Consider the following 23,192-nt stretch of genomic DNA (forward strand, 5'->3'; position numbering starts at 1 on the left):
ATATATTATTTTACAGCGTTTGTCACCTCAGAACCGTTGCTAAGGCACTGCCCTCGTATACGATCTGCCTGTGCAACAGGAGGGGCAAACAACTTTGTCCCCGTCTCTGCATTTAATTTCAGCTTTCCACTAGCCATCCGTCCCAGCTGATAGCACTGGTCAGTCGTGCACGCACTAGGATCTACTGGCCACTAACGATACACTCTAATAGCTTCTAAAAAAAGTATTTTTCCCGGCCGGTAAAAAACCGTTAGGATATCGCGGGCGTACGTCCTTGTATCCCTGTAGCTCTCTCTTCTTTACGACCTCCTCCTCTAAAAAATTGCCGTTACCGTTGAGACTTGCTGAGTCCACGAGATACAGCTGTCCGGCCGTGCTGCTCTGTTCGATTAGGCTATCGCACAGGCGGTAAGGGACAAAACAGGAGGCAATTTAGATGCTAAACAGGTGGAAGGAAGCTCGCCCGCCAATACCTTCAATCTGTCTGAGATAGTGTATGTTTATGTATATGAGAAATTTAGTGAGTGACCGAGTGCATCATATGCTTTTTTGGTTGGCCACAACGTGTGCTACCTGTTGTTGATTTGTTACGCCTAGTTTACAGCTTTCTCCCCGCCTGCGAGAGCGCAGTAAAATCCTCAGCCTCAGCGGAAACAACCGACAGCTAACTATCCTCGATTTGCAGGGCTCCTTTCTCATATAAAGAGACAGTAAAGCCATAAAAAATGCCAAATGGCTACTGGTTTTGCTCTTGCTTCTCACTGGTAACGGCTGCACCCGGGAAGGGCTGGCAGCAGAGGGATGGAGTGAAGTAAATCGGCAAAGCGATGTCACCGTGTGTCGTCCTCGCTGTCTACTGAAAATCCGTGGTGGAACTTGATAACAATGATCTGCAATCCGCTCTCAGTTCCCTTTTTCCCTACGGCTAAAGAAAAGAAAAAGAACAAACGACATCGGCATCGTACTGATTATGGTCAACCATCTCAGAGTCAGTAAAATTGGTGGTCATCATGACGAAATCAGCACAGCGTATGCTCAGTTGGTAGAGCGGATGGGGCAGTTCAGCAAAAATTATGAGGCCTGATGATTTTTTTATAGTTCCATTTCATCTTGCTTGTCCTTGTTTTTTTGCCAAAAAAGCATCATCGACGGCAACAAAAATACTGAACAATACGGATGGATACAAAATGCTTCTGTTGCGGTTTAAACTTTGCATCGTCGTCGGCGGGCAATTTTTATTATCACTATTTTTGGTTTCGACTACACCCTTTTGTTGTGGGATACGTAGCGTTTCCGAAATAAGACATTGGCAATGTTTACTCTCATAAACGGGAAGTTATCGTCGGGTGAAGAATTGTGCTTCTTATTGGCTTTGAGACAGAACCACTGATTTTATATAGTTTTATAATGTTTTGAAAAATTCTTAAATCGCGTAACACATTGTATATTGCGCACTGAGCAACCGGTCTAATAAGTACGTCCATGAGCATCACCGAGTTTGTCATATGATAAAGAATGCATTTAAGAAGAGCTAAAGGTTTTTATAATGGCCTATATGGTAATAGCTAAGTGAAATGTTTCTTTGGGATTACGGCATTAATAAAAATAGTGGATGAAAACCAGATAAAATATGTTATTCACGTACGAAAGTCTCACGTAAGAGAAAAGTCGAGTTTCCCACAAGAGGCCTACTGGTCAAACAGGCCATGCGACCGTTTTCAGGAAAGGAAGCCGTGAAACAATATTGGTTTATTTAAATTTAATGCTTACCGATGTTCTGATTATGGACAAACCTTTTGGCGTATTCTAATAATAAGACAGTATAATTGAAGCACTAAAGAGATGCTACATACATAAAACGTTCTTAAAAGTACTAACATCGACTAAGGTTACATGTTTATCATCGTTGATGGCTTCGTTCTTCTAGCCCTTTTTTTACAGAAACATTAATTAAAATTCGATGGATTAACCAGCGTGTTTTTCGGTTTCCAAATAAACAAAACTCGAACCAGATGTCTATGACGCCTGTGGGTCTCGCGGTATTAGATGCAGCAGAACGTTATTCTTTTTGCATTTGTGCGATCGACCCCCCTACGCGCAGATCTGTCCTGAAAATCCTGACTTGCTTTAACCGAAGTGAATGCTTCTTATCGAATTGGTAATAGAAAAACTGTTCCTGTTATTTAAGCCCTGTTGGTCAGATCGTGCTTGTTATTATTTTCACGATAACTGATTTTAATTGAACAGCATTCTGAAGAACTAACAAAAGGCCTCAAAAAGGTATGAAAAGGTGCTAACCTTGTGTAGCTTAAACTAATGCGCGATCCAAACCCTTGGCGACTAGGCATATTTTTAGAGTTACGTTTTTGTAAAGAAATATTAACAAATAATGCCACTTGATTTTTTTGATCACTTGATGATGAGGGAGATTTTGACTTTGCATTTACACGGTCCGTGCGCGGAAACTGAAGTGAGGCTTATTGCCGTTGATCTCTTGTACGTCTCTTGTACACGTTTACCAACACTTTTTTCAATTCAGTGTCTATCCACTGATTGTCGACATTGGGAATTTATCTGCTTATGCTCATAAATGGTCCATATTATACCAGTCTATGCTTAAGCAGTGACTTTTTTACTAACGCTGAACCATGTCTCTATTTATGGACTACATCTATTTGAAGTAGATCTGCTCAAATCTATCCCCTTTCAAATGAAGCGCATCAGCTTAATTATATCACTTCGATCATCAAGTATGATGATCGGAACCCATTTTGTCTTAGTGTACATATCATTACATAATATTATAAAACTACACTTCCCAAAGCCCCCTGCAGCTTAACATTATGCCACGTCGTTTCGACCTCAAGTATTATCTAATACATATATATATATAGTCAGGTAAAGTCCAAACTCTATGTACAAGGATCGGCCATAGTGGAACTGTATTTCCGCCATAGAAGTACCGGAAATCTATGAACGTCTAGCCCAGTAACATTTTGTGAATAAGGAATTTGTGCTAAATTGAAGCATTTACTTGTATTGATGTAAATAAATCCTTACATTTGCAGATATAACCATTAATCTATTTAAGTATTTGTAGGATACAAGCATTTTCTTGTATTTCAAGTGTTGCTGTTGTTGTTTACAAGACGCCGTCTGTAAATGGCTGCTGCTATCAGCATATCGATAGGTTCTACACTCTTGTAGCGTCAAGTGATATTTTGGTAATTTTACTGGTGATCAGAGAAGCATCCGCTGAATTTTGTTCGTCTTTTCGTGCAAAAATCCCGCCGAAAAGCTCGAAAAATGTTCGACGAATCTCTGAAGAGCACAAGCAATAGACGTAGAAGTTCGAGGCAAAATTTAGCATTTCCATATTGTTGGCGATAGCTCGAAAAATCTGTAAGACACAGGATATGACACAGGACAAATAGCAAACAATAAGTTATCAATGTTTAGGTTCTAGCCCACGCTTGCCAGTCGTCTACAGGTACATTTCTTCTATGTACAATATCCCATTTAACTTTACTGCAGTTGCCGTAATTTACTTAAGTAATCACTTTATCTTTGAGGTTGGGGTTAGCTTCCAGAAAGTTGGTAAAAAAATTCGCGCCGAACCGCTATCAATCGATATTTTTCTAGCTATCTGAAACACGTTTTTTCTTGTTTTTTTTTTTTTAAGAAAGGTATACTTTTCTAATGGGAAGGCCTCTGGCCTGAAGCGATTAAATGAACGGCAACATATTGTTGCTTAAAATTTTTTCAAGTACCCATTGTCGCTACGTCCGCTTGTTTATTTCCAGTTTTATTTCTATGCATTCTCTCTTTTAATCCGCTCCAGTCTATGAGTTCTTTTGAAGTGCGCGACTGCATATGTCATCAGACCACCCACTAACTTTTTATGGGAAGGAGCGTCGCATGTAGCGGCAATAAAGAACGCCACCTTGAGGCGTATATCGTTTATCGTTAAGTCGTTCTGTATTGGCCGTGTCTATTTTTTTAAATCTATGCGATCATTTTTGTTATCTGGTATGGTATTGTTGCACGGTACGGTACGCAGCCATATTCGCGTTAAGTAACGTTATCAACATGTAAATAGCGAGACCTCTAAATGAGAGTGACGAAATCATAGAAGAGATGAACGCTAGAAAATGGAACGACTTCAATATTGAAAATAGAAGAAGACCTTGATGATAAACCGGAAACTTAGTCTTTATTTCTCACACGAATAGGGTCACGGATACTACGGTATGAAATACCTAAAAGTTATCTAAAGTCGCTTACTATTTTTATCCAGTTTCATCCTGTTATAATATGTTTCGTGCTTTTACTATGCCCTTTTTATCCTTGTTTTTTTCTCTAGTAACGGAGGCAAAGACTACTATATGTATAAATTTAATTATAAATATCGACGTCTGCCTTTTCTATATAAGCGTAATGTTTTTTCTCGTGTGTTAGCAAAACAAATGTAATTAAAAAAATTTTTTACGTGACCTTAAGGACTTGTCGGTGCGAGGTCCGATAACTGAAACGGCGATTGCTCTCTATTAGAAAAGTTCAACGATACTTGATTGCCCGCCGATTAAGGGCGTTAAAATTGATATAATCGTACGCGCTATGCGCTGCGCAGTTTTTCAACTTAGCCAGCTTTGTTACCGAAGACAATGCTGTATTTTTTGTACGCCGTCCAAACAAAGGAAGGATGTCTTTTAAATTTATTAATATCAAAAAGACTTATTTGAGCTGTCGCCAAATAAATCCTATATCGCTAGGAGAAAACTCCGAAATTAGGTGTTATTTCTCGTAGAAAAAATGAGCGGCTACTTACAAAAGATAAGACGTTTGTTGCTAAGGGTACCACCATAAAACAGTATGGGAAAACCTTCGCACTAAGAACAAAGATAGAGTTATGTGAACGTCCGCGTTATGTATGTTGTGTACGGGACTATCTGAACACAGGAAGGTAGTTGTGCCACCAAAGCTTCAATCATATGTGAGTCGGATTCGTTATTTACGATCGTATGGGAATGTTGCTTGGATTAGCAGAACAGTCTTTTTTTTTTTTGTAGATAAACAAATCACCAGCCGAACCCGGATTGAACACATCCTTTCGCTGTCTCAAGTAGAAAAATCACAGTGTAGCCTAAAACTAATTGTTTGAATGACACTTGCCTGGAATGGTAAATGATTTTCGTAGTGGTCCGAAATGATGACGGTGAGAATTGCTGCAGGCGTCATGCAGATTAGAAACATAATGACGATGGCCACAAGCAAGATTACAAGTCTTTGTTCCTCTGCCAGTCTCTTGCCTTCTGCAGAGCTGCCGAGAAGCGATGCACGCTTCTTTTGCAATCGTCGAAACGTAATTATAATGCACGTGTTCAGAATGACAACGACAATAGCGGGACCTACACGTACAGCCACCTCTTTAACAAAGAGGTAGACTTTGAATGCCGGATGGGTTGACACTTCGCTCCATTCGCACGCGTAAAACTCAATTGGATTTATGGTGCGGTTTATCGTAGCGTTTGTCGTCATCTTCACGAACGGAACGGGGTATTTTTGGAACGCTACTGGTATGTAAAGCAGGAAAGCAAACACAAACGACATTGTGATAGCCACACGTGCCTGACGGTCATTGTGAATATCAGCATATCGGGTGGGTAAGCACACGGACCAATAGCGGTCAATGGTAACCGCCACAACGAGAAACACGCTGGACGCCATGAAAGCGTTGACCAGAGGCATCTCCAGATGGGCGAAAAAAAACGCCGTCGAATAGTCCTTCGCGTGTATGCCGGCTAAACGCAGCATGGATACGGAACCCATCAGTAGCACGGCTAAATCCGAGATCGCTAGCCAGGAAAGGTAAACAAACGTCACCCCCTTCAGGCTCGGTCGTGTCAATACAATGAGATTGATCACATTGCCAATAACACCCAGTACAATTATCACGGGAAACACCACACTGTACGCGACGAATTTCACCATTTTCACTTCCTGGAACTCGCTATCCACAGGGTCCATTGTTAAGCCACCGTCGAGATCATCTAAGCGCAGCGACGTCCTGTTGACATTCATCCAATCGCTGGCGTTGCCAGATATCCCGGCTATCTCAAGCGATGTGCAATGCATTTTGAGGCTGCTTGGAGAAGATGTTCCGGCTGGCCAGCGCTGATTTAAAGAGAGTTTTGTACTTTGCTAATATTTTTCATCTGTGTCCTGGATGGGCCTCCTGCAAATACGAATCCAGCGAAGCAACGTACGTTAGTTATTCGATACATGCTTTATTAGCGTTATTTGTCGTTGAACATGTAAGCTTTCGAATTCTAACAATTCGCAGAGCCGAAACCTCTCTTTACCTCTAACCATCATCGACAGGATAAATAGAACAAACAGTACAAATATCCTTGTCGGATTTTATGAAGCATTTTTATTTTTGAAAACCAAGCGCTTATGTTTACTATAACTTGCTCTTTGAAGAGTAGCCCATCACCCAACGATTTGTATAAAGAGTACTGCGATTAAGTTTTGCAACCTTAGATGGCAATAGTTGAAGAAAAGAAATGTCGGAAACAGCATTTGGCCAGCTCACATTTTAGAATGCGATAACATCAAAATAATTGGATGTTCTTCAAGTCCAATGCTATCGTGTGCATACGTTATCATCTATATTCTAAAAGCAACGAGCGAAACTCAATTTACGTCTATTAACGAGCTAAGCAAGTAAGTCTTAGATACTTATTAAATATTCATTTTTCAGCATTTAACAAACAGGACCAGGGTAGTTAAGTCCAAGGAGGACAATGTTATTTAATGTTTCCGTTGCAAAAACAGGACTGACGAAGTAACTTGATTTGTCTAGAAATGCATACAAAAGCACCTGCCACGAACTTCAATTAGTTCAGCGAGTACTTATCGACACGCTATCGACAAGGCTGAGCTTTTCTGCCACTTCCTCTCATCGCACCCACTATGCGAAAGCCCGTGTCTTGCAGCCGGCAAGATTATGTCGGTAAACTGAGACAGAGAGACCCATACTGACCACCAACTTTGCTGCGACGCTTGTGAAACGAACAGAAATCCGTGCTTAATTAATCGATGCGGAAAAGAGTCCATCCAATGAAAATTTCCCTTACCCTAAGCCTGCGACAAGGACCGCAAAAATCGTGTTCGATCTCTGATCGAACAAACGAACAATATGTAACTTCGCAATGATCGCATTATTTCCAGTAGGCTGTGTCTACGTTAGGCGCGAAGCATTAGTTGGAACAAACAGCGCTACTTTTAGACCAATCGTGCGCATATAGACAACGATTGCAAGTAAACTTCCGCGTGATATTATTTTTCTCCCCATGAAGCAGTTGGTAGTGGCCATACTAAACTTCAAGCGAGAATCCCCCTGATCCAGTCATTCCTCAATATATATCTATATAGCAATACAATGCCCATGTGTAACTCTAAGTAACAAATGCCCTAGCAGGTATACAGGGTAGAGTCAAAAAGCTGCAGATAATGACAGTAGTAACCTCCTATTGCATGAAAAATCATTTTTCGAGTAATTAGTTTGATAAATAAGCTCTCCTAAGGCCACGGCGAGATATCTAAGAGGTAGAAAATAGAAGACCAGGTTCTGTTTCCGACTTCGAACCCACCGTTCCCTTATAGTTGGCTAGCAGATGCAATTACCCGTTACATCCGTCCTCCTCTCATCTAGCAGAAAAACGATACTGATCGACATCGATCCATGCTGCGCCACCATTCGTCAGTTACCTACTTTTCTTTGGATGGACGCAGCCGTAGCTGAACAGCTACTGCCGTTGTCTCCGATACAACAGCATCTATTCCGATGTAGTATCTGTGGCCCCTCGTAAGGCCTTTACGACGACTTTCGACCCGTGAGAATTCCTGCGATCAGCTTGCTTCTGTTGGTTATCGTGCTTTGTCTGTTCAGCACAATTATTTCATCTTTCTCCCCTAGAAATAGTTGACCGTTACTATGTTGTATATCGGTCGACCGTACATCTACTGATCGTCCAGAAGTCTTCTTAACCACGGAGTCTTGACACTAGCGCCGTCTAGGACAGTGCGTAACTACATGGCGCCACCATAGCAAGTCGTTTTATAGCTAGTGGAAATCTAGTTTGTTACGGATAGCCATTGGGTAAGGCAGGACCGAGGGACATGCCAGGAGAATCTAAATGATGTATAATAAAATATGAAATGTTTGTTATAACCCGAAAGCAGTACAACGACTCCAATGTGATAAAGAATGAATACGGGGAGATACGTTCTGGGGGAGCGAATGGTGGTAAACATAGGTTATGTTAGATAAATTTATGAAATAGATAGATTTTTCAGCTGGGCAAGCATTTGTCATGTACTTGGCTTTTGCTGGCGAAGCCGGAAGGCACCATAAAAGGCTAATATATTTGCGTAGATGTAAGTAGCTTAAAACTATATATCTATGTAAAAGAAGCAAGCTTTCAAGCGATATTCGCATAAGTTAATTTTATTGTAGCCCTCTGCTAAATGTCGCCGTCCAAGTGACGGCCTATCCGATGTCGCCAACCAAAAAAAAAAAACAAATCAATCGCCTAGTTTGTAATATTGCTTTGGTAATTCTGTGTAGCTCAAGCGCCATGCTACCGCCGCTCCTACTTAAACAATTAGGAATGGTTTGGCTGATTTCGTCATCTTATTTAAAAGCCATAAACGTCCGTCTTTTGTTCAATGCAATTGTTAGGATAATCTTCTAGATGGAACAGCACTGAAAAAAATCTGCATATAGGATTTAAGTGCAAGTTCTCGTTTAACACAACTACGTATTCTTGAGAGAATGGATATTTCGTCAACAGTTATCACTACTTTCAAATCTCGACGCTACTTATAATTAAGCTAGCGTCCACTCTTTTACAGGTCGTCGTGTCGCACGTATTTTTCAATTTTTTGTAAAATGAAACGCCATGTTGAGAGCATAAAACTAATAAAAACCAAATCCTTCTAATTTTTAAATCAGTATCATTACGGCATAGCTATAGAATACGTGCATTATCATTCCTTCAAAGCTAGGCCCTTAGAGACACTCTGGTGCTATTGAGTTCTCGCCTCAGTTGTTACTCTTTTGTAATTTCTATGGCTTGCATATATGTGTATATATGCAGCTTACTGGTCCGCTTCCTTCTCCCTAGGGGTTCTTTTGTGTCTGGCGTAAAAAGCTTTCCGCATTTTTCTGCCCCTGAAGGGGAACACCTATGGCTCAGCATGGAGGCTCGCCATTCGAGCTCGTTGTTCTTCTATCCTTCTGTATGAATATTCAATGGAAAGCCACAGAAAGACAAAGCGCGCAGGTCTTTTTCAGCATGTCATGACGATGCGTTACACAGATTTTGCCTGTAGCAGATATTCTTTATGATAGACAACATAGTACTCCTGCAGGTGGACAATATACGTACTTCTTTAGCTTACCCAGTTCCGACGCTCAAAAAATGTTGATTAACAAGAAGTCATCTGTCATTGAAATAGGAAATATCCAAGTGAAATATTATAAATTGGCGGTAAGTTTCCTCAGGTATAGCGAAACAGTTGACAGCGGACGAACACTCAGCAAGTCGTAAACGTGCTTCACGGAACCTTTCAAAGCTACAATGTTCTTTTTGTGGAGACGCTTTACAAAACTTTTTTTGTAGACAAATATTTACGGAAAATTAAAAAACTTTACTTCTTGGCGATCATGAGAGATTATAAGATTTGAGTCGCTGTGGAAACATTTGTTCAATATCTGAGAGCTGTTTTGGGTAGAGCCGGAGATGGACCATTTCAAGTTCTGCTAATACGACTTTTAGAAAAATCCCGGCAGACGTTGCAGAACGTTGATATAATTTTGCATAATCACCAATGTGTCGAGAAAAGAAGCTATCTTGGGTTTAAGTGACCTTATCCGAACATATTCAACCTTTTCAAAGATAAACTTTGCATTAAGCTACACCTACGGTACACCTCGATTTCGATGCATTTCTACAAACTTGCAAGAAAAAATAGTCTACTGTTAATGTTTGTTCATGTGTTACTACTGAAGACGGCCCTTCCTTTTACGGTTTTTACTCGTATGATACACCATATCATCCATAGAGTGACTGTTGAATTCAGATTTATGAAGTATTCCGTAGATGTCAATGATATGTCTTCGAATTAGATTTTCTAAATGTGATCATGAATTCATTTGTTTGTTGAAAGGTTTAGCTACGATGTATAAACGTTAAGTATTTAGTTGTGATTGAGCGGCAGCTGTTTCTTCAATGCAAATATATAGCCCTCGGTGTCTTGACAAGCGTTAAAGATGATTTTTGCCTTCCCCTACTTCGTGCCTTTACATGCTTTGCATGTTGTTGCATATCATACAGGCATAGGGATATATTGGTGCAAGATAATTAGACTGTTAGTAGAGGCACACCTATACCACGTAAAAACAAACGTCCGCAGGAATTTTTCATAATCTGAACTAGTACTTGCGCCACCAAAAATGATTACCACTTCACTGACGTGCGATACATTTTTCCTGGTTTTATGCCCGGATTTATATGTCCGGAAGGTTTAATTATGAGCTTATTCACACGATTATTTCGCATCTGCAAGTTGTAACGTACTACCGCTACCGCCTAATAATGAGCTAACATAAAAATATAGGTCAACATAATAATGGTATTTTTCTATCCACTAATCAGTCGCAAACATTTATAACGGCTTATACTTTTCGCGCCTCTAGTGGGCGTAGAAAAAATAGAAGTGCTCGGACAAAGTGCGTTATAAAATTTCTAATCTTCTCCTTAATTGAGCAAATGCTACTACAGCCAGCTATAAAGCAGATTCTACCACATTTTATTGAATATATGAAGTAGTGCGCTTTCAGGACTTCCGCAGTGGAGACAGGGCGCTCGAACCTTTCTGTCAACACCTTCCAAACCTATCCGAGCCCGTCCCGAGTCTCGCTTCGTAGTCGTCCTAGATTTACTGTTAAGCCATGATAATCTGTGACTGAACTCTATACTGGCCTTTTTTCACGTTGATGCAACTGTGCAGGGTCCTTTTTTCAGCTTTTCATCACGGAATTCGTACCTTGTTGCAAATGAAGAATGTCACAAGGCCAAAATACTACGACAGAAGCCCGCGAACAGTAGCTGCCGGAAAGCGAAGTAGGTTCCGGTGGGTCAGCTTGCTATTTCGCTACAATCTGGAACGGAGATTTTGTGTGCTGGATCGAAAGAACCCTTTGACGATCACCTGATTGCTGTGTCATCATAATAAAAACGTAATCAGTATTAGAGCCTACCTGCAGGGCTTAAACTATGTATCCTACCTAGTGTTCGTTGACTTCGGTAAAAGTTGGCTACAGGTTTAAGTGTAAACCTCATCTCAAGAAGAGTCAATGATAAAAGCCAACAAGACTCACTCGCGAAGAGACCGTAGTGGAGATGCCACTTGACTGCATTATACGGGGTTAATCACTGTATGTAGGCCTAGTTACGAAATGGCCTTCGATTCCACTGGACTTCAGCTCAGCCAAATGTTAGCGAGAGCTACATTTCTAAAAACGTTTCAAGTAGGGACTGTTTCTCACCGTAAGTTTCGAAACAGCTGGAGTGAGCCGGCCGCGCTAACACTGCGGCATAATATGGATAGATTTTTTTTTAGTAACATTCCCCATAAACTTACCGCTGCTTGTCAATGACATTAACGACAAAATTATGCACCGCCTCTATGTGAAACAGGTACATATGATGAGTGCGATAGATTACTCGCTAAGATGCAATTAAATACTTTGTATGGGTTCTACTTGTATCTTCATATGCAATGTGCTTGTGGTCACCCTTCTCAAAAAGCAATTGAGTGCAAATTCCCAGAAACAGGTTTTTTTTTGGCCTAGCTGAAGTCCAGCTGATTAGGATTGTTTGGCCGAAAACAGTGTGGCTAGTAAAGATGTCTTCTTACAGGTATTACTATTAACCTAACGTTTACGTACTTTTCTTTACTTTGACGTATGCTTTTTGTAGATAACATTGAAACGGATGTTAAGCGAAATGCCGATGTCATTAAGGTTACTGCTATAATCGTATGACATTCCTCGCAAGCAGAATGTATTGGAGCACCGCGGAACGCCGACGCTTGCTTGTTTGCTTTCCGTTATATTCTAGAATTAAACTTAATGATGGTCCTTACCCTAGGAAGTACCGCAGTGTGTTTTATCATTGAACCTTGCCTAAAAGGCTCTAGATTGCTAAAAACCGATATACTTTTAAAAATAGGATTTGTGTATACGTTTCTTTCGACCTTGTAGAAACGGTGGCATATTTTGCCCATAAAGCCAACGATTGGGCAAAAATAACACACTTATACTTTTTGTCAATTTTTTGAGATACTCTTTTTTTTCTCTCTCCGTCGGAGCTATGCAAGGCTGTATGGGCGGCGGCGGCGGCGGCGGCTTTAGATCGCCATAGTATGCTTTTATCGTTTGTGTCCTTACCAATGCAACTATAAATAACATATAAGAAAAGACCAAGGCTCTTCTACTTTGTTTTGCGCAATACTTTATTTAGGATATCAGACACTCTAGACATATTTATTCAATTACGTGCTAAGTTTTCTATCAACGCCATATTAGCCACGTTTCTACGCACAAATTTGAATGCCTATGCGATGGTCAAAGGCTTTTTCTATATACTCATATACATATATATAAGCCATGTGTTGAATGGTACCAGACTTGAGGCAATTTCGAAGATAGAGCGGAAACGACTAGTCGCATGGTGATAAAATTGTGGAAGTGGTCGGTCTTCGTTTTTCGTAGCTTCTTAGTTACCGTCGACATCATTTCCATAATCCTGTAATTCTCCGAGATAGAGCAGTGCTTCTCGTTGAGAGAAAGGATGGTCTTCATGAGAACTAAGAATAATCATTTTTTATGTAATATGGCAATTCTGCAATGTTGAAGTAGATATTTGCGATTGAACATCTATGTTAATGCTGATTTAATGAAGTATTTACGTTATGTGTAAGTATTTTGCGTTTATTTTTAGATCTATTTGCAATTTTATTTGGTACAACAAAACTTCCCTCAGGTGTCGTTTCCGCCGTGCGGCCCTCAGGGAAAGGCGTTCGAAATTCCAAATTTCCATTGTTAATGCGTAAATTAGTCCTTTTAGCCTGGCGTAAGGGCAAAATGTATATTTCACACAAGCCAGTTAAGAGTTCGATGTAGTTGCCATCTGCGTGTGTAGGTCTGTTGACATCTGTATACGCGTAGTGTCGACAAGAATCACAAAATGATTAATGGGACAGATTAAGGGACAAATATGAGAACTTACTACTAAATAGGCGAATTATTGAAGGATTTATACGATCCGGCAAAAGTAAAATCTGAGACTGATCAAGTCGGCTTGTTCCGATCGTCTACACACCTACCGTTTGATATTCTCCAAGTTATTATATAGCAGTAATTTTTATAGCTATTCGTTATGTTGACGAACCTGAAAGAGTATGTTCATGAAAACAGAAGACTAAAAAAATAAGTAAGATTTGCATAATGAACCCGCAAATGCTGGGATTGTCATTCAACAGTAAAAACTTTTAAACAACGATATTTGAAGATTTGTAACAACCAAGGCAGTCCGCGTGTACCTCACAATATTCGCTATTCAATATAAGAGCATACGACATGTCTGAAAAACAACAAAATTAAGATTAAAAGATGTACATATTAGAATATACAGGCAATCACATTCGGAAGTTGTCTTTTATAAGATTTTAGGAAAATAGCTTGCCGTCCCTTTTTTACGTAATGATGCTTTTTCGTGATGGGTCACAAAAATAACTTTATATAATATTCTCCTTAATCCGATTTCTTATGGCACTCTGCTGTCGGCCCCTGAGCCTAAGGGAAGCAAGGAGGCAAAGGGGGGGAGGGACCTTGGGCCTCGTTTCTTACTCGTACGGCCTAAAGTGTACGAGCGGGAATTACGGCGATGGTGGTATGCAAACTGCCGGTCTTCAAGGTTAAACGATATTTGCAAAGGCCACCCTGTAGTCCCTTGATGTACTGCTACGACAGAAAGCGCCGCCATCAATGTTACGGTCCACTGGCATTAGGGACGATGCGCGTTTACTATGAAGGATATCCTATTGCGACGACGATTATGGTGGGCGGTGAGCGTATCGGCGAAAAAGTGCACTTAATACAAAAGTAAACAGACAGAAGAAAGGCTAGAAAAACAGTGACTACAACACGATTCGTTTGTACGGCGCCTAACAGGAACAGTTTTAGTAGTAGCGACTACGATAAAGAAAACAGTATTGAATCAAACGGGCATAAGCGACAGCGTCAGTGCGGTGATTGACATGGCAAGTCACGATAAAAGAAATGCTACCGTTTATGTGGAGGCTGGAATTGAGGCGTGCTTTATCATGCCCGAGATAAGTCCGAAGGACACATTTTGGAGAATTGTCATAACGAGAATGCATTCATCCGCTAGGTTGGCTTCTTTGCATAGGGAAGGTTAGTTCCTCATGTAATCAAAGACTTGTTACAAAACAGGCGAAAGAGTCGGGTTGGAAATATGAGCGAAAATCAACTTACGGTGTTTCTAGCCTCCGCACAGCTGCTAACGAATGTTAACGCACAATAGGAAGTAAATTGGCCCAAAAGCCATTCGTGCATCCTAAAATCTTGGTGTGGAAATTAGCTGGTGTTTTCAAGGGAAAAACGCCTTTCATTGCTTCGTGCAGTAAACATACCTGTCTGTCTCTTTGAAGTGTTTAGAGTAGCACGGCCCTGCGTTGCTGTAACATGTGGTTAAACACCAGAAAACTAAATCTTCCTGATAAAAGCTTTCCGTCGTGTCTCAGGGTCAACAAGGCGAGATTTAGAGCCCACGAAGACAACCTTCTACTGCTACACCGTTATTCATAGCTGATATTGAATAGATATAGCAAAAAAAAAAGTAGTAAAAAGTCACTAACCTAAATGAAGAACATTTTGGCTTAATTTTTTTTTTAATATATATATATATATATATATATATATATATATATATATATATATATAATTAATGACAATAATTCGACGATTTTGGTTTTCTCTCTAACCTAGAGATGCTATCAGTTGTCTTCATATTGCCTTAGTAGTTACAAGAAACTGCTATTGGTAAAGGCTTTCATTATTATCCAGCTCAATGCGGAGATATCATTAAGTCACCGAAACGATAGACTTTTTTTTATTATGTGTAAGTCAAATCGTATCGAGATAACCGAACACGCCTGTTTTATTCGTGCTTAACTCAGACTCCAAAACGCTGATGTTCATCAAAGGTATCTTATGAGGGGAATACATTGAACACGAGGACATATCGTAATATGGGTTTAGGGTTATCAACTTAGCGTATACGCGTAGAGTTCCACATGAATGAAATGGTTTGAATTAAAAGAAAGTTGTATGTTACATATTTTCTAATATTAATTGCTTTCCTATTTTTTTCCAAGTTTACTAATCTCTGAATGCGATATTTTGCTGGAATAACATAGAATAAGTATGGTCCCTGCGTAAAGATCAGAAAAATATGTGTATATATAAAATCGTGTAGATCTAATTTTGATCAGCCTTTCCTTTAGAAATTTTTTGAATTTTACGTCTTTCCGACGCGTGGCAATGTCACAACAAAACAAAATTGAACTAATTCTCAGCAGTCAACTTCTAGTTTATTATCTTCTCGCTATAAGTCTGGAATAGGTTATCCAAGTTGCTTTAATATTCTACTAGAAGTTAGTGTTCAGGAATAGCTGCTGGAAGGCTTCTCAGCATTTTTCTCGTCATTCATGCATAGCACACGAGACTGCCGGAGAAGAGCAGGGAAATAGGAAATGCAGCCACATCAAACTATTAGCCGATATCGAAGCGTGTCGAGGTTTCGCTCGTGATGAGTCACGTTCAAAAACCTTCAGCTTCAGTAACCACAGTCGTCGACAATCTTCGAGTGACTCGTCACCAATTGGCTAATTCAGCAATTGGCATGCTCTTGTTCTCAAGGATGTTATAACAGCTTCAGCTGCATCGCGAAGCCTATCTATACTTCCCCTCCAAGTCGAAGGGAATAACTTTGAAATTTTGGAGTAGTTAATTAGATAAGAAAGGCGTTATACAAATTGCAAGAAAAATACAAAAAACTATTATGGATATTTATTTTGTGTATTTCATATATGCAGTTTAATGCAAACGATGTAGAAAACGAAGGTATATTCAGGTTTTAGTATGGCCAACAAATGCGACCTAAGTTTAATGCCACCTTTCAGAAACATTACTCTTTTGCGGCTGATATTTACGTTTGCACTTTCCTCTAAGTTCACGTTTGCAATTTAAATAATAGAAGAGCATAACATGATTTTTCAACGTTTTTTTTCTATGACACATCACTCAATTACAACAAGAGTAAATTAAAAAAAACACCAAATTTCGAACGGCTAGAACTTTTATTATTAACATTGCCTGTACGCCCTCTATCAAAAGAAGACTCCAAAGTGCTTCAGAATATATTTGGGGGCGGTTTTAAATAGATAGATAAAATACACATAAACACAATTACGATCATTGCACAGATACTGAGTTCCCTAAATTGGCAAATACGTTCTATTCCGTACTACGTAATTAATTCCTGTGCCTTTCGGTCATGCAATTATATATGTGGTATGTGTTATGGATCTTTAGGTACTAGTTCCTTACTTCTTCATTACAAACAGGACCTTTTAATTGGCCTAACTACTTTCCAGTGTTCTGGCCGATTACTACTTAACAGTTTTTACTAATAGTCATTTGTCCCACCCGCATTTATAAGAGTTCGAGGTCAGAGCGGTATAATACAGGCTCGAAAATTCAAATGTGGTAATCTGTTGCGGTAGGAACGCCAAGCGTAATCCCAGTATCTTACTACACGTACGGTTCTGCATGCCTCCGGCGTAAACAAATTCCATGGAGTTAAATATGTAATTTGTATGCTATAGATTATACACTTCTTTTAGTTCGATCTGTATAAGCAATTCTCTCTCTCTTTCTTTCTCTCTCTCTCTCTCTCTCTCTCTATATATATATATATATGTATATATACATATATAGAGTATATATATAAATTAAATATAATTTCTCATGTCGGCCTCGTAAAATTGGGCGATTAATTACATGAGCTTCTGAAGTAGTGCTTAATTACAGTAACAGACGTTGAATTTTCTTACACCAAATTATCAAATAAGTATTAATATGCTCGATAAACGTCGGTCGATGGCCTTATGATTTTAATAGTCAATTTCTGAGAATGTAATCCTAATCATTTTTATTAGGCCTAGCTGAATTGTGGAAGACAAGTTTATTTATTTATGATATTACTTACGTGTCGACGTAAAACAAACGAACTTCATCATACTCATTTCACGTAAATAGCTCATATAGACGATATTTTAAAAGACGTCTATGGAGGTGCTTGATTTATGTCAGTCTGTTGTTGGAGCAGCACATTATCAGCAAGCCAAGCACGAGCCCCTTCAGCCTCGTATTTTTCAGTGACAGCTATGCTCAATGCCTGTTTCTTCTGTGCGTCTGTCCAGACAGAGGACACCCTGTCATACCATTTGTATTATTACAATAGGCCATATCCGTAGTAATACATTGTTATGGCGGCAGACGTAGGAGTCAACTAGCATATGACTATATATCGTCTGTACTTTAAACGTCACTCGGACGACTACTATTAGAGATAGAATAGATCGACGTCCTGCTGCAAGATCTTGCTTTTATGCGTTTCAATTTTCGAATAACGAAAAATCACCCTGCTTAGGACAGCATTGAAGAGTTTCTTTATATGTAGAAAATGTTATTTATGTAAAAATTACTACGACAGAACGTGGTTGCAGTTAGCTAGCGAACTGAAAAGAACGCCGGAGTTGAGGACAAAACTGACGAAAGGAATAGCACAGCAAATGCGAATCTTCCCTTTTTTTTTTTTGCCTGTTATGGCAATTTCCTGAGTGAAGGAACGGCGTCGTATCTGGCCCATGGACTTTCTGCTGTCCATGTCACAGAATTTTTGCTTGGGCAAACCCCGATGGAGCCCACCGCTCTCCCCCACGTGTTAAATGTGATTTCGTTTGGCCCAAGCCGGCTGTCTATGTGGAGCGTTTTCTGTCAAAACGTACATCTTTGAAACTGTGTGTCTGCTTGTCAATATAATCAGTTGACTGGATTTTTGCTACTTCACGACGATAAGGTGTAATATCAATCATCTAAACTGGCCTATTATTATTTTAATGACAGAAGCCATTGCTGCCTCGACTGCCGTATTACGATTTCACTGAGTCTGGCGGCTAAAACTAAAGGTTCTTTACGCAGATAGTGACCATACATGGCAAGATATCGAAGCCGACTAATGTTTGTCTGTACGTGGGCATACCGAACTGTTTCGTATAACATGTTCATGTCAGGACTTGGTTGTCGATAAGCTCTATGAAATAATCTACGTTTCCCTAACAAAATCTTGTGCATGTTTTCCCCTTAAGAATGGCTTAAAATCACGTCGTGTTCGAATGTCCTTCGAAAGAGCGTTTCAAACCCGGGTGTTTTTAGTATTGAATGCACCCTAAAAAAATGATTTGGCTTCCTGACAGTTGCGGCCCACGCAGTTTTTAAGCAGCGTCTTTGTGTAGTTCCTGTATCGCTCCTGCACACCACTTTGATGCGGGATCTCTTCGGAGCACTTGTCTAATCCATAGCGCCTTGATACGCCAAATGTATGCAATCGTTAAGTCGCGATTTGCTAGCTTATAACAATGTCGTTTTCATTGTTACCATATGGTCCTACCTACTTCCGTGTATAATAATATGTGCAGTAAAAATCAGTAGATGTAATAGAAATAAACAACTAAACTTAAGGACGCGCGGTGATCCAGATCCGGACGGAGCTAGACGTCGACAACGTTCGTTTCATCGTGGGAGCCAACTGTTCCAAACAGTTGCTAACGGCAACACCGAACGTGCGGTCGGAAACATTTTCACTACTAGCAGTAGCAATTACAGTAATAGGTATGTAAACACCGCACAAATTGTCCTTTATCAGTAATTACTTTCTATGTAAATACCTAAATCTTGAAAGAACCTATCTGAGTGCAAACATAAAAACGATGGTTTTCAGGCGTTCATTAAAATGTGCATAATTCGTCATCCGGACAATTCCTCACAATTTTTTATGCTACGTATTAAGGGTACATGTCACGCCGATCAGTAAGCGTGTATGCAATTATGCCTATCTCCTAAAAGTGGCCAACATTTCTTGATAGGCCACAGATTTTATTTGTTAGATAGTCTGCTATACGTATTAAACTGCAAGAAAAATATAAGGCATAAACCACTTCGATATCGGAAAATAACCTGCCATGTTCATTCATGCTCTCATGAAACTCCCGAAAAAAGCGAGCCTTTCCAAGTTGAAATTGGCCAAAAAGGTTTGTCCGTTTTCGCCCCTGGTCCGTACAGCTAGAAAACTATTTTCAACGACAAGCTCTTATCTGTTCGTTGCTGGCGTCAAGAAAACGCAACAAAACCAAAGAGAATACCGAAGGCTGTTTGGGCAGCTTATTCGTGGAGATATTTTCGATTGTATTGACGTGTTGCTATGTGTTTGATAGGTTATTACTTATTAAAGAAAATAGTGCTATCGCTGTTAGTGTTTTTTGCTTGTTGAATATCTTGTAACAAGGCTTTATGGGCTTTTGTTATTTGATTTGTCTGTTATTTGACCGTTTCGATATCGAAAAAAGCTAAACTATTTAATTAAGTTAATGCAGCAAAGCAAGTTAACGTTTTGTTGTCGCTGTCATTCCGTCCGCGCTGGTCGGCGTGCGCTTGTCGAGGGTTTAATTCATACTCTTTCCGTATCAACGAACCTGATTGCTAATTCTATATGGAGCCTTTTTTTAGGACCGAGAAGAAGAAGAAGAAGAAGAAGAAGAAAATGAACAGATTACCACACACGCCATGGCGTCAGCGCATGACTGTCTATAGAGGAGACAACAAGAGACCGTACCTAAACACCGCTGCAGCTGCTTCTAAAAGAATTTACCACATGAAAATTAGTTGGTTTACCAGCCGTGCGGGGTAGCCAATAGAACTTCGGATTGTTGTTTTTTCATCTTATCGTACCAAAAAAGTACGATTGCCGTACACGAGGCGTAAGCTATCAATGTCAATAAAAGACGAATGTCAATAGGAGAGCGTATGGAGCAGGGGCAGCAGGGGCATATGGAGCTGTTTGTAGGAACAGACATTCGTAATGCAAATGGCACAAGTTCGTGGCGACATTATAGCAAACTATTCACTCTGTTCCTCAAGAAATGCATGGAAACAAAAAAGAAGTTTGGTATACCGCTTTGCAGAAACATGTACATAGCAGATTCAGGCCCGTAAATATTTTTTAGCAAAAGCATTTTTCAGTACTAAATAGATATTGAATAATGTCTGACACTAGTTTTGGTTCGAAAAGGCTTGTATATACTAATATTTCCTTTAATAACGACTTGCTCATTTTTGAACTTCTCAAAAATTCGCCGGACGTTACCGTAGGAATAATAGATGAACATAGCAAACTTTTCCAGCAGCAAGTGAAACATCTCCGCAGATCGTAAATATATCTGTGTTGGTGTATAGCCTTTGACGGCGAAAAAAACGGGCATCATAGTCTCCCCATTATGCTGGGCAGACAGCCTCCCCTGTCCGTTCGCAACGATGAGGCAGCTTAGGCGCAGGTAAGATCGACTAGTATTAACATCTAAAATTATCAAATATCTTCACTTACTTCCATTGGCACTCCGAAAAGATCCGCATAGCCTGCATGAAGCAGCGTTCTTGGCCGATTCATGCTTAAGCTGAATTGAATTAATAATGAGAGGAAACCGAGCCTATGAATCGCTTACAGACAAATGGTAAACGGCCACTGGCTATATCTGCTCGCCGGCCTTACTCCTATTCTGCTAAGCAATAGGTTTGGACGATCACTCTATACGTATGGTCATTCGACCTTCTTATGCATATCCATATTGTGTATTACATAAACGAGCTCACAAACACATACCTAAACGTAGACGGCCATTATAGTTTACGATGGTGCAATGAAACTCGGTCCTCGTCTATAACAGTAAAGTATAGGCGGCTAAATTTTTCGCCTGGGCTTAGAAAACTCTCTCAGGGCCACTAATTCCAGCATAAGGCAGAGTTCCTGATGTCCATACTTATCCCAACATCAACTGTGGGTGGATGGCCTGATGACCGGCTGTAAACATGACCCACAAATTCGAAACAAACATTTGAGTCGATGTCGTAGAAACGAGCACAGTAGTAGCCGTCGCTTCGATGGCTTTCCTTGATAATCTTTTAGATTGACACAGAGCAAAGCATTTGTTCACAATGTGTCAGGCAGATATGTCGAAACTCGTAAAGATTTCGAGTAAACAAGCGGATCGTGATTTTTGAGCAGATCAATAGGGCATTTGCACTAAGGCATGTACTACGCAATCTATTTTATGGAACGCGTGTGTCGAATAAGGAATAGCACCTACATATTGCTAGACTCAATAGCAGGTTGTGTAGTTTCTTTCAACATCTTCTGTCGCTATCGTTAAATTGACATGCAGCTAGTTCGATCACTGTGCAGTCATGTCGAGGACTAGGCCTTGGGGCTATGAGCGAAGTGAGCGTGCGAGATTCTATAAATATACCCAAGTGAATAGTGGGCGTCGTACGCGATGAGAGATCAGAGAATGAGTCGAGCGCCCAAGGTGATACAGTGATAACGCTTTGAAAAATCCGCTAGACTTTTATTTCTAAGCGTTTGTGGATACTCGGACAACGTAATTCTTTTAAGGAAAAGTTCACACAAGCAGGGCTTGCTTTTCTCGGCTATTCAGTTTGACCTTGCATCAATTCATATGTACACTTTGGATACGTCCCACTTGGTAGCCCGCAGCAAGAATCCGTTAGCTTTTTTAATAGCCGCAAAAAGTAACTGCTCACATTGTAACTTGACAGCGTAACTGTAAAATACGCTCGCAAAGTTTCATAACCTATGTATTTCCAGCAGGTCTTACTCGTTTTAGTCTTCAAAGCACTTAGGAGATTTCCTGTCTTCGAGGTGAATCAATGTTGAGAATGTGCCATTGTGAACAATACGCTCTTGATAGACGATAATGAAAGTGTTACAAACGGCCAGGAGTATGTTCTATGTGGTACATTTTTCAACTTTTCATAGAAAGCACGCACGTTTCTAATAGTCAGTTATCAGCAAATATTTATTAGCTGCCCTGCATATTTCCATATAAAAATGCCTACGATTGGTGGCCTATATTATCTTCGGTGGACCTTAAGCCCTGCCTATTAGATATTCATTTTTTTATCTCTATAAATAGCGTTCTCATATATATATATATATATATATAATATGAGAACATATATAATAAGCGTATTTAGGGTGAACATGTTTTGAAAATTTTTTGACCTATCTACGAGAAGTTTTGTAACTTTCCATAAATCACCAGTGCAGTCTTTGTGTATCTGCAATGAGCTCAATGATATGCCGTTGTAGTGTAATAAGTACGCATCGTCTAGCTTACGTTGATGAGAAAATTTGTGGGCAGGAAGGTATATACCATTCATATAAGATTATTACATGCTTGTTACGCTCATTTACGCTGAATTTACATAGATGTTATGATAATGGTACGACTTAAGTCTGCTACACTCGTCTCAATTAAAGACCTAAAGCATACTCAACTAAGGCATAATCAAATTGGCATATTACAGGGCGTACATTTTTTAATTTTGCAATTTAACTTATTACGTAATAGTTATTAGTTTCATACGTATCATTCGGAGTTAGTACTAACTTTTTTTAAAGTTAGCTAAACAGTTTCTTTTCGACCCACGTGCCCAAAACCGAACTTAAGCTTGTCAAGACGTCACGATTTACAGCATCAAACTGTTTAACCTGACATTTACTACTTAGAAGCCAAAAACAATGAGAATATATGTACGTTAAGGATTATACTCCGCTGCCTTATTTAATCAATTCCTTACATCGTACTTCAACTCGCTTTACGCTTTCTCGCTGCCCCTA

General features: G+C 39.8%; 1 protein-coding gene and 1 long non-coding RNA gene across 6 annotated transcripts; one reads left to right on the forward strand and one right to left on the reverse strand.

The window, feature by feature from the left end:
* Positions 1-1,734: 1,734 nt before the first annotated feature.
* LOC111242867 (putative G protein-coupled receptor B0563.6) lies at positions 1,735-6,135 on the reverse strand. The gene is made up of 2 exons (XM_022787778.2): positions 5,173-6,135; positions 1,735-3,400 (listed from the first exon to the last, which is right to left on the reverse strand). Exons 1-2 carry the CDS (start codon positions 6,133-6,135, stop codon positions 3,194-3,196), a joined length of 1,170 nt encoding a protein of 389 aa, XP_022643513.1. The 3' UTR covers positions 1,735-3,193.
* Positions 5,729-12,227, forward strand: LOC147758896 (uncharacterized). 5 transcript variants are annotated; one of them, XR_015327482.1, is made up of 4 exons: positions 5,729-5,868; positions 6,021-6,262; positions 6,764-11,308; positions 12,051-12,227. It is a non-coding gene; the product is annotated as an uncharacterized LOC147758896 (long non-coding RNA). The 5 variants fall into 5 exon arrangements; XR_015327481.1 differs by having other exon boundaries at positions 11,094-11,308; XR_015327483.1 differs by having other exon boundaries at positions 11,094-11,202.
* Positions 12,228-23,192: the final 10,965 nt, after the last annotated feature.

The sequence above is a fragment of the Varroa destructor genome, unplaced genomic scaffold, assembly GCF_002443255.2.
Source record: "Varroa destructor unplaced genomic scaffold, Vdes_3.0 BEIS01000001.1, whole genome shotgun sequence".
Classification (NCBI taxonomy): Eukaryota; Metazoa; Arthropoda; class Arachnida; order Mesostigmata; family Varroidae; genus Varroa; species Varroa destructor.

Bases quoted from the DNA above. Each gene is read 5' to 3' on its own strand.
- LOC111242867 (XM_022787778.2), bottom strand. From the start codon at position 6,135: ATGCATTGCACATCGCTTGAGATAGCCGGGATATCTGGCAACGCCAGC. The intron at 3,401-5,172 runs GCAAGTGTCATT...TGTGTCTTACAG, and splicing joins AAAATCATTTACCATTCCAG to ATTTTTCGAGCTATCGCCAA.